The sequence below is a fragment of the Engystomops pustulosus genome, chromosome 3, assembly GCF_040894005.1.
Source record: "Engystomops pustulosus chromosome 3, aEngPut4.maternal, whole genome shotgun sequence".
NCBI classification, from domain to species: domain Eukaryota; kingdom Metazoa; phylum Chordata; class Amphibia; order Anura; family Leptodactylidae; genus Engystomops; species Engystomops pustulosus.
In genome coordinates, this window is record NC_092413.1 from 185279059 (window position 1) to 185291708 (window position 12650).

The 12650-nt window shown below is 41.8% G+C and overlaps 1 protein-coding gene across 3 annotated transcripts in view; it reads left to right on the forward strand.

Annotated features, from left to right (window-relative positions):
- ARHGEF4 (Rho guanine nucleotide exchange factor 4) overlaps nucleotides 1–12650 on the forward strand; it is a 119770-nt gene that overhangs the window by 47716 nt on the left and 59404 nt on the right. For 2 of the 3 annotated variants that reach the window (XM_072143300.1, XM_072143301.1), the window contains exons 2-3: nucleotides 4038–7349; nucleotides 10266–10562. In XM_072143300.1, the coding sequence (XP_071999401.1) occupies nucleotides 4038–7349; nucleotides 10266–10562 (3609 nt within the window). The remainder of the gene's footprint in view (nucleotides 1–4037; nucleotides 7350–10265; nucleotides 10563–12650) is intronic. The other variant, XM_072143302.1, reaches the window with a different exon arrangement.

The window sequence follows — 12650 nt, forward strand, 5'->3', positions numbered from 1 at the left end:
ACAACAAGCTGGAGATTATTTGATAAGAGATAACTTTAATGTTTAATGGCTTATGAGTTACAGAATCAAGTGACACATCGGGGCAGATTTTTCAAGCTCTCTAAAAGTCAGAATAGACTTAGTTGCCCATGGAAACCAATCACAGCTCCCCTTTGAAATATTAATGAGCACTGGTAAAATGAAAGCTGAGCTGTAATTGGTTGCCATGGGCAACTAAGAATATTCTGACTTTTAGACAGCTTGATAAATCTGCACCATTTTATTGCATTTAGTGGCACTTTCTTCTTTGGAGCTGCAGCCAGGTCCCAAATAGTCACAATGTTCTGGCTACTCACACAGTCACTCCCTCTAGCATAGATCTAGATCATATTTCTACATTGCTAAATTCATTGCTAGAAATGCTTAATTATTAGATTTTTTTGACAAAACACTGAATATGCACTGGGATAAATCAGAGCACCGTGATTCACTGCTCAGCACTGCAGCCCCAGACAACCCCATCTTGATGGTTGATGGTGGAAGCCCCTACAGAAAACCATCAGCAGCCCCATCCATCAAGTCAATATAAAAAGCCTTTTTGACCATTATTTAAAATCCTTTTTGATTGGACTGTCATAAAACATGGCAGGGAAAACTATGATTGGGATATTAGAGTACAACCATAAGTGAAAATTATTAGCACATGACAACTATTTAAAGGGAACCTGTCAATAGATTTTACCCCATAAAACTACTAATCCTCTCAGATAGGGTATGAAATATCCATTCTAGAATTCCCTCTTATATGTGAAATCTCATCATTATAAAAAAAAAAATCTCATGTAAAAAAAGAACCATATTTGTCTGAAATGAGTTAGTTCAGAGGCTGCGGTGGAAATGTTACTTCAATATGGTTTTGGTGTTACATACCCCAGGTTACGTACAGGATAAGTTCTTTAAGTTCGTACTTGAATTCAGTGTCCATACATAACTGTAGCATTCGGCCAAGCTCGCAACCAAAATGGCAGTGTGTTATTATATTACTGTGTACTGTGGCTCCATGTATGGCTGTACTGTGACGATAGCTCCATGTATGGCTGTGTACTGCTGCTGTAGCTCCATGTATGGCTGTGTACTGCTGCTGTAGCTCCATGTATGGCTGTGTACTGCGTCTGTAGCTCCATGTATGGCTGTGTACTGCGGCTGTAGCTCCATGTATGGCTGTGTACTGCGGCTGTAGCTCCATGTATGGCTGTGTACTGTGACTGTAGCTCCATGTATGGCTGTGTACTGCGGCTGTAGCTCCATGTATGGCTGTGTACTGCGGCTGTAGCTCCATGTATGGCTGTGTACTGCGGCTGTAGCTCCATGTATGGCTGTGTACTGCAGCTGTAGCTCCATGTATGGCTGTGTACTGCAGCTGTAGCTCCATGTATGGCTGTGTACTGCGGCTGTAGCTCCATGTATGGCTGTGTACTGCGGCTGTAGCTCCATGTATGGCTGTGTACTGTGACTGTAGCTCCATGTATGGCTGTGTACTGCGGCTGTAGCTCCATGTATGGCTGTGTACTGCGACTGTAGCTCCATGTATGGCTGTGTACTGTGACTGTAGCTCCATGTATGGCTGTGTACTGCGGCTGTAGCTCCATGTATGGCTGTGTACTGCTGCTGTAGCTCCATGTATGGCTGTGTACTGCGGCTGTAGCTCCATGTATGGCTGTGTGCTGCTGCTGTAGCTCGATGTATGGCTGTGTACTGCAGCTGTAGCTCCATGTATGGCTGTGTACTGCGGCTGTAGCTCCATGTATGGCTGTGTACTGCGGCTGTAGCTCCATGTATGGCTGTGTACTGTGACTGTAGCTCCATGTATGGCTGTGTACTGCGGCTGTAGCTCCATGTATGGCTGTGTACTGTGACTGTAGCTCCATGTATGGCTGTGTACTGCGGCTGTAGCTCCATGTATGGCTGTGTACTGCAGCTGTAGCTCCATGTATGGCTGTGTACTGTGGCTGTAACTCCATGTATGGCTGTGTACTGAGGCTGTAGCTCCATGTATGGCTTTGTACTGCGGCTGTAGCTCCATGTATGGCTGTGTATGGCTGTGTATTGCGGCTGTAGTTCCATGTATGGCTGTGTGCTGCTGCTGTAGCTCCATGTATGGCTTTGTATTGCGGCTGTAGCTCCATGTATGGCTGTGTACTGCTGCTGTAGCTCCATGTATGGCTGTGTATTGCGGCTGTAGCTCCATGTATGGCTTTGTACTGCGGCTGTAGCTCCATGTATGGCTGTGTACTGCTGCTGTAGCTCCATGTATGACTGTGTACTGCGGCTGTAGCTCCATGTATGATTGTGTACTGCTGCTGTAGCTCCATGTATGACTGTATACTGCGGCTGTACACAAGGCCTCCCCCTCATCCCCCAGTATAGACACAGAGCCTCCCCTTTACCCATATATAGAGACAGGGCCTCCCCCCCACTCACACCCCAGTATAGAGACAGGGACTAGGATGATCAATTAAGCTTTATAACAGACACCTTACACCTAAAGTAAAGCATCCAGAGAGCTTCACCAGAGGTCACAGGTGAAAGAGAGGCCCGTCTGTAACTAGGGGTCATCTGTATAACTTTTATATTTTTCCATGTAAAGAGCTGTGTGAGGGCTTCATAATGACAGTAATTAATATTCCATGCTGTGTACTGGAAAGCGGCAAAAAACATTCCAAATGCAGTGAAATATTTTCTGCCAACTTTTGTTATGTTAGGGGGTAAATGTCATGTTTTCTTAGTAAATGGGCTATTTCAGCATAGATGAGTGGTGAGCTATTCCCCCACTTCACATGACTTACTTTCTAAGATCCAGATTGTTATGTTCGAATACTGAAAAGAAGAGAAGAAAACAAGTGATCCTTACATTGGATTATTGACTGTGTTTAGACTGTTAAGTCTCAAGAACAATTAGGCCCATTACATAATTATAAGTGGTTATAAAATCCTGGAATGTATTCACTATTTCACATGTGAATGGCCTATTCATTTCTTTTTATAGTTTGTACAGTACCTGAATAAACAGTGACATGCCAAAAACATAACTCTCATGATCAATGATGGCTACATTCTTCAGACAGCAATATTATCCAGATGATTTGTCATGTCCATGCAGTGTTAACATTAACCAGCTTATGCCAGACATGACATGGGCATCCTGGATACATTTACACCTTTACACCCATTACTGCATCAAAAAATGGTGGTTTCTAATGGATTAAATATTGGCTGTATGAAGAGTAGTATAACTTATGGTGAAGCACGATTTGACCCAATGTGATGCAGTATAATGTATATACAATAAATAAGCCGAGTTTTTCAGCACAAAAATGCAGAAAAAGCCTAACTCAGCTTATACTCGAGTCTATAAAAAAATGAAACACTATACTCACCTCTCCAACGCCCCGGCAGGTCCTTCTTGCTTCAGATGCTCTGGTGCCTCTTTGGGGTCCTATGAGTCCTCTTCGGGTCATTCAGCTCCTCTTCACACCCCTGTGCGATACCAGTGGTGCACAAACAATGACGTTAGCAAGCAGCTGATGTCATTGTGTGTGTCAGCCATGTGGGGGACCCAAAGAGGAGCCAAAGGACCCAAAGAGCAGCTGAAGGACACAAAGAGACACTGGAGCATCTACAGCAAGAAGAGGACCTGTGGGGGGCATCAGAGAGGGGTGAGTACAGTATTGTTTTTTAATTAAAGGTTTGGTATACTCGAAGGAGGGGCTGGCTGGCTATATCCTGGGGAGGGGGCTGGCTATATATTGCAGGGGCTGGCAGGCTATATACTGGGGGGGGGGAAGGGCTGGCTATCAGCTTTTATCATATCTGTCTCTAGTCTGTACTGAGATTAATTTTATTAAAAGTTAGATAAATGTTGTAAAAATAAAATGTATTAAAAGTCTAATATTATCACTATTCTTATATGAGAAAATGGATTTAAAAGTTTAAGTAGACTTTAAGATTGAAATGTGAATTTTGTTCTTTCCTCATCTTACACATGTTTATCATTCTAGACCCCAGAACTCAATGAGGACACTGAAAATAAAGTAGAATTTCATGAAGATATCGGTGCTGACCAGTCTACACTTGAGTTTGGGTCTTTCAGTCAGGACCAAGATGAAGATTACTTTGAAACTAGATCCTACTTCAGTGACAGCCCTTCAGAATTAAAAAGTGAAGTATTTGAAAGCATCTCCGACATTGACTCTGTCTCTGATGATGTGTCAGATGAACTGAACAGAAGGACAGATTGTATTTTATTAGACAAGGAGGAATCTGTGTATTCAGATTTTTCTAAATTCCAAAGCGACATTTATTCTAACAACACACATTTCTCAAAAGATATCATATGCAGCCAAGAAGATCAGACCAAGGCCTTTTCCTGTTTACAAACACAACTCCCTTCTCCTCAGAAGAGCCTCACATCTGAGCTAAGTAAAGTACCTACTGTGGATACAGACAAGAGGGGCCTTTTTACCCCTAATGCAAATTTAAGAGAAGATACAGAGAATAATAATGTGACTTTCAATGGGTTGCAGCACAATGTGACAGTAATTGAGGAAACCCCTAGAAGTTTAGTTGTTTCCACAGAAATCGGGACAAATTCAAAAAGGAGAATCAATATCATCTCTCAATCGGAAGGTTGCCTGACTTGTGCAAGGTCGGACATAACTGTTGTTGCCTCTCACCAAAGTCTGCCTAATATCCATTTAAGAATCCCTAGCCCTGATGATTCCACGGTAGGGTATGGGAAACATGGAGAGATAAGTACAGTGGAAAAGTCATTCTATAAAGAACGTCATAGCCTGCACACAACTTCTGTCTGTGTAGATCAGTCCAATGGAGATTTAATGAGGACTCCATCGGAAAAACCAACTAAAGTTGATGAGTCTAGTCTTTATCAAAAAGACTGGGACCACAGTTCCCATCAACACTGGGAACCAACCAAAATACTCAATGGATGGAAAGTAGACGGAACGCAATACAATGATTCTTTTGATCATTATAATAATAAAGACATAGGATTTGGGTCATCAGAACCTGATGTTTGCAAAGAAAGAGAAAATAAATATCTAGTTATATTAAATTCCACAGAAGCAAATAAAAGCAATTATACAGCAAAACCACATATAAAGCCACATGTGCCTAAATATAATGTAGATGAGGTAAAAGACTGTACAGTAGTTGTCAGTGATAACACACTAAACCATATGACCATCAAACAGGCTTCACATCAGGAATCAGGTGTCACCAATGATTCTTCTAATAAATCTGGTCTTATTATAGTATCCATAGAACAAACAGATGCTCAGGCAACAAGGAACAAACCCAATGATGATGATGTTCTAGAGCAAATTCTACAGCCTAGCTGTGACCAATCACATGAAAGTAGTCAAATACCTGATGATTTAGATGAAGAACCGCCTATTAATAAAGATGTAGTCATTGTTGATATCAGTGATGATACTAAGGAGGACAATTCTGCTGATGCAAACCTCCTTGACGTTAATATCCAATATATGGCTATTGATTCAAGTCAACTTAAACAGAGTCCTCAGATGAAGGAGAAGGTATTAGACAGCTCTGAGCTTAAAACACATCAAGAAGGAACTAATAATTTGGTTTTACAGATGAACAACATGGAATATTCAGATGAATGTGACTTGAAGACTTCAGATGATGATGAATCCCACATGGAACAAACCAATTTGTCAAATTCTGTCAAAATCCTGGATGATGACCAGAGCGAAGAAAGTACGGACAGCTCAGAGCATCAAGCATTTAGTTTCTCAGATGAGGATGATGATGACATGGAATATGACAGTTTACAAAAGCTAGAAGATGAAAAGGAGGACATCTCGGGTCATATACATAGCTTTGTTCCCGAAGGAAACTCAAAAAATATGGACAGGGGGATAATGGATGAAGAGGATGAAAGTACCTACTGTTGCAGTAACAACTGCACTGAAGATGTAGAATGTGAACAACATAATGGTATTAATGGTACCATCCAAGAGACGGAAGAAAGTACAAATTTAGATTCAAGTGACAGATTGCCACCAATTTTAGAAGTCCCTCCAGATACTAATCAACCAGACAAGTCAGAAAATGACACAACTATAGATGATAAATCTGGAAATAATAATAATATTGAAAGCAAGCAATCACAATCCCTTAGACCACTTCTAATAAGCAGCAGACAAATTGCCAAACTATGTAAGGATGAGCACTCGTCAGATCTCTCTGATGATGAATTGAGTGAAAGCAGTTTTCTCTACAACAGAAGTATGAGAAAAGCTTCAGGACCGGGCAGGATAGACATAGACAATTTTTCCCGACTTAGAAATAATATTTCAACTATAAAAATGCCTGAGGCACCTGAACCGTCCAACCTACCCAACAACCAAGACCTCCCCCAACCAGAATCAGAATCAGACAGTAATGAAACGAAAAATACCAATAAAAACACAGAAAGCAAACGGTTAAAAGAAAGGCTATCATGGGCCCACAAGTCATTCTCAAGCCTTTTTGATTTTAAGAATCTAGAAAAAGAAAATACAGCTCAAAACACAGAGTCTGTCCCTAAAGATGACAGGAAGAAGATCAGACCTCATCAGATGTCATGGAGAGCCTTACGAAAGAACAAGGAAAGAGACTCAATAAGAAGACTTAGTGTATTAACAGTATCACCACATGTTATCAACCCAAACAAGGCAAGGAAGGACTCAAAAGAGAAGGTTGAGGCTTATAGTGAGAATCAGTCACCGGTGGTCCCAGACCTTCTCAGCAGTTCTCCTGCAGAAATAAAATATAGTAGCTACACAGAGTCCAATGACAACCACATATTGCCCCTTTCACCAGAACCTATACCTGAAAATGTCAATTTACGAAGTCCTATTAAGTGTGGTGCCACTGTAAATGCAAGGAATTCATTTGACCAGTCTATGAACTGTACAAAATTTAATCCAAATGAGTCTTCTATGATAAGACAATCATCCAGTACATCCTATGCAAATATCTTCTCTAATTCTGACCTGAACTCAATGCCTTGTCGACCCATGAGTCCAAAGCCACAAAGTCAATGGCCTAGTTATCAGCGTAAAAGCCTTCGGAATTCTAGGGCAAGTGCCACCTCCATGACTTCTTTAGGAAACACTTCTCCACTGGATGCTTATTTGGACTCCACAGATGCATCCATGATATTTAAGCCATGGATGATAAATTCTTTCGAAAATGAGACTCTAAAGGAGGACAGTGGGATCAGCAGTCAGTCCCAAGCCAGCATCTACACAGCTTCTTCAACTAGCGACATACTGAAGGAAGATGTAAGTACATTGTATCACTCTCTGGGAAGTAACTTCCAGTTCCTGTGTACTTCTCCTGTGAATTCACTTTTTCCTGGTCCTTCTAAAATGTAGGTTTGTAGAAGCATAATTTCTGCAAAATATGTACTGGGTATCTTATGAATCCCCTTAAAGGGGTTGTACCAAATTTGATTGTTATTCACTATCCACAGCATGGGTGATAACAAACTTATCAGCGGGGGTTACTTCTCATCTGTTAAAAGTTTAAGGTTATTTTACAATACATGTTTAAGGATTTAATTTTTTCACATAATAAATGATTGAAAACTTCAGGGCCAATACTGCCAGCAGATGGCGTGAGAAACCAAGTGTTCTAAGTGCACATTGCCAAGCAGAGAATAAACATTGCAAGACTCCTAAGGAAAAAAGACATCTGAGACCATTGTGGTATGACACTCACCATTTCCCATCATAAGCCATAATGTATTATTTCGGATTCAATCTGTGCCTACAGATGTCTCAAAATCCCTCACCCAGACTATTAATATTCCAAAAGTTCTTCTGAAAATATTATTCTTCCTGCTCATTTTTCATTCTTGTGTTACGAAGACATGTTTCCCTTTGTTTATCAAAAAAGTGAAAATATAATATCTGCATAAATACCACTTAAAGGACATTTACCACCAGGATGAAGGATTGTAAAACTCTCTGGCAGGATCTGCTCTTCTTTTTGGCTTCTTATGCTCTTGTTTTTTTTTTTTTACAAAAAAAGGCTTTAGAATAATGAAAAATAAACCTGATGGGGCTCCAGACTCCATAACTGTTAATTGACCCGGTAGCCCCTCAGGCTCATTTGCATAAGTGTAAGACTTTTTTTTTTTATAAACAAGGGCATGAGAACCTGCCAGAGGGGGCACACACCTGCATGTATTTGTGCTTGGTTTACAGTTCTTGATTCTGGTGTTAGATTTCTTTTAAGAGATTTCATGGAAATAATGGGGTCAATGATTTGGTGTGTGCTAGAATTATTCTGGCACATATTAGAAGGTCCTTCATGCCAGAAATAACCTGTGTGAGTAATGGTAAGGGCTTATTCACACAGACATGCTTGAAACATGTCTGAACACTGCTCCCTCACCAAGAGTTTAAGCATTGTAATTATACATAATATTCTATTTCCAGTTCTATGATGGTTGGACTCTTATCCTCAGAGTAGTATTCAGTCTATAAAATGTGGCCACTACATCTTGAGTGTTTGCAGGACTGAGGAAGCTTGTGTGGGTTAGTCCTAAGTTGTAGTAAGGCTGGTTGCACTTGAACGTGTTCAGCCCCTGGCAACAGACCCATATGATGGTCCAATCCAATGGGGTGTTGGCCGCCTGCACTGTAGCATCGGCACTGGAACAGTTCTGACAGTTGGGCCAGCAGACAGCGTGTCCTTACCCATATGTATGATCTAAGGACTGAGGCCTTCTGTCCAGTTGAATGTGTTCAGTCCATGGGATTGGACCATTATTTGGGTCTGTGTCCATGGGCTGAACACATTTATGTGCAGCCGGCCTAAATGTTCCCTGACCACCTTCTTACAAAAAATTGTCATGTAAGTTACCGCTTAGGAAAAGTGATGATTTCTTTTTTTTCACCATTATAAAAAACTGATTTGATTTACTGACTTGAGCACCAAAAAAATGGCATCCTATACATAGCCTGTGTACAGGAGCAGAGCTACCTAAAGGGAAGCTGTCACCATTTTTGGTCTCCCCCATGTTTAGCACATTCCTAAACTGTTGTTCAAATGAATCAGGGTATTTTAGATAAAAGGAAAGGTTAATCCTGTGTCCCGCGTCCCGGGGGTGTGTCTATTGATGAGTCCTCGGGAAACCATGACGTCCCCAGCCTGATTTAAAAAACGCCCATCTCCCTCATTCCTCCTCCCCCCTGTATTCTCTATCCTCTAGGGCAGTGATGGCGAACCTTTTAGTGGCCGAGTGCCCAAACTGAACCCAACTCCCCCTTATTTATTGCGAGGTGCCAACCAAAAATTAAAGCAATAATTTATTGCTCCCTGTTCAACAACTTGATATTTGCCTCCTGCGGAGAGCAACAAGGTAGAAAGATGGAAATTTTTCATCATTTTAGCTTCTTTCCAGTTCCCCTCTGTACACAGAGAATCGTGGGACCAGCAGGAGATCCTCCAAAGATAATTCGGCCCTGTCTACACAGTCCCCTCTTCCTACAGTCCCAAGTAGCGAAGTAAGTGTCAAAATATGACTGAAAGGAGCATCTTTTAAGTTGCGTGGAACTGCAGGAAGATTCTTTGAGTCCTGTCTGGTGTGCTGGGGTGATGGCCTGGGTGCCCACAGAAAGGCCTCTGAGTGTCCCGCCTCTGGCACCCGTGCCATAGGTTCGCCACCACTGCTCTAGGGCATCAGACCGGGAGGTACGCAATGCTATTCTGGATTTTATGTTAACAAAAAAGTAATTATAAAAATGTATATTGAATGTGTATGCACAAGACTAAATGGCTGAAGGTGTTTAGAGGCAGGAGAGCTTGACTTCAGTGTTGAACTCTCCACCTCCCTGACTTTATACATCTAAGTTGAGTTTCTGAGTGATGCCACCAAGCTGGGCCATAAAACAAAAACGATCCAGAAGCTGTTCAACTGTTTGACAGTGATTTATAAGACCTATTTCTGATGACAGGTTCCCTTTAAAAAGAAAGAAAAATCAAACTCTGATGGTGGTTTTTAAATAAAAAATTGTATTTTCATATAAAGGTTTGGAAAAAGCAGCAGCATCCATTAAGCTCTGATGCTGATTTTTCCTGAGGGAAATTGTTATTTTTTTAATATATAAGAAAATACCACTTAAATATGTCAAGATAGTAAGTGTCAGGTCAGCATTATCTTACCTTTTCATTAAAACTGATACAAACAGGATATTAGACCACCCAAACCAACAACACCCATAAAGATCCAGAGGGAGAAAGTCCTCCAGAAGAAGAAGACCTCTGAGTTTCTGGTGTTCACATTCCCCAATACGGACACAAGTAAAACCTCCACACTGCCCATGCTGACATCAGCGGAACATGTAAAAGAGAAAAAAATCACTAAACCGCTGTTTAGGAGCCTCAGCTGTGATGACCTGTGGGCAAATCAGAGAAAGCAGGAGATGCAAGTAGACAAAACAGAAAGCATGATTCCAGGAGAGAGTCGTATGAACCATCAGTCACACGTAAGAATGACATCCATCGTCTCGCTCTGTCCTCTGCTTTCTTACTCATAACCTTTCCTTCTATTCTAATCTTTTACATGGTTCTTTGCTGAGGATGTGGGAGCTGAATGGTTAAGGTGCTTATATACACGGTAGACACAGGTCACACACAAGCCAGTTTGATCTAAGGCGGTATTCACACGTTCAGTTTTTCACATGCAGTTTTTGATGTCCAAACCAGGAGTGGAGTTAAAAAAGAAGAGGAGCCGTTTCTCCCAATGATATGGTCTCACCCATTATAATCCACACCGGCTTTTGGCTTCAAAATCTGCATGTGAAAAACTGAGCGTGTGAACGCACCCTGAGGACGCGTTCACATGTTGCGTTTTGACCTGCGTTTTCATTGCGTTTGAAACGCATATACAACAGCTGAAGAGAGGTGATTTGCCTAATTATATCACTATTAACATTTCCGTTTACAAAACGCATCATAAACACAATGTTAACGCATGTGTTAACAGCACGTTAACGCATGTGTTTTGTTAACGCATGCGTTAACATAGCGTTTACAAACATAAACGGTAATGTAATTAGGCAAATCACCCCTCCTCAGCTGTTGTATATGCGTTTCAAACGCAATGAAAACGCGACCAAAACGCAACGTGTGAACGCGCCCTGACGGTTCAGTTCAGCTGTTCTGCGTATGGACCAGTTAATCAGTGCATAGCATTGTCCACTGGACTCCTACACATAGAATAAAGAAATGTCAAATTATTTAAGCACAGCACAATGCACTGCTCAGCGCCTCTTGCTCTGTAACATGCTGCTTATGCATCAGGCATCTAGATACAGGATTGGAATTGCAGCTTAAGGGCGCGTTCACACGTTTCGCTAGCGTCGCGATCATAATGCGACGCTAGCGCACAGGGGGCGGGGCTCAGGCCGATGGCATATACGCTTCCAGAGAAACGCATGCGATCGGGTTATCAATCGCATGCGTTTCCTGGGAAGCGCATATGCGATCGGCCCGAGCCCCGCCCCTGTGCGCTAGTGTCGCGTTATGATCGCGACGCTAGCGAAACATGTGAACGCGCCCTCAGGTTTCTCCAAGTTGACTGTCATGGCCTCCGTTTATTACTCTTCGGTCACAACTTTAAAGTTTCCATCATTGCTGTATTTCAGTGAAATGCCTCATATGGTATTTCACTGGTTCAGTTTTTTATTGCTCCATTACTGAATTAAAAGGGTTGTGCAGGATCCAAAATAGTTTTGTCCAACAACATGGGAGGCTGTGAAATAATGAAAAATAAAATTGATTCTCACCTCTTTTCAATGCTCCTCATGTCTACTAATGAGTGGACCTGAACCGCAAAGCTTGGGGTTCTCCAGACTTCATTAGAAGTTCGGGGTCTGGGTTTCACCTTAAAGCCCCACTGCTGGGTCGCCAGTGGTATTAAACAGGATATATTCACATGCCAGTGACACAGGGCACCTCCATTTTGTGGAAGGTCACCACTCCCTGATGACATCATGGGGAGCGACAATCATCCCCAAAATGTCAGCACTGTTGGCATGTTAGTGCCAGCAATCTGAGTAGTTTAAACACTGCCGGTGACTTTGCCTGCGTCATTTAAACCACTGGTTCTGGTTCCGTACGGGAATTTTGATGGGTCTGCCCATCACTACACATGACTATTGCATACCACAGGCCTCAGTTCATTTTTTTAACTTTACAGCCTCCTGTGCTGCTGGAACTAACCTTTTTTTTTTTGTTCTGGACAATCCCTTTAAACATTTAGTATTGTATCAAGTCCCATCTGATTGACTTGATAGAAGCTTCTGGAATAGGTGGTGGTGGAATAAAGATATAGTAGACCTATACAAGCGGCATGGCGATTTTCTATGCTCTCTACACATGCCCGCATCTCTTCTCAGCTCATGGATGGATCTTAATCTCAAGAAAGAGATGCCTCTTCATGGCAGCTAAATTGTGCAAACTTTTCTGCTGTATTCCCGTGGCTCATTATGGCCACTGGCCACTTTCACGTGATTTTTAAAATGATTTTGGTCCTTAAATGGATATTTTTAATTCAACGACCAACGTTCTGG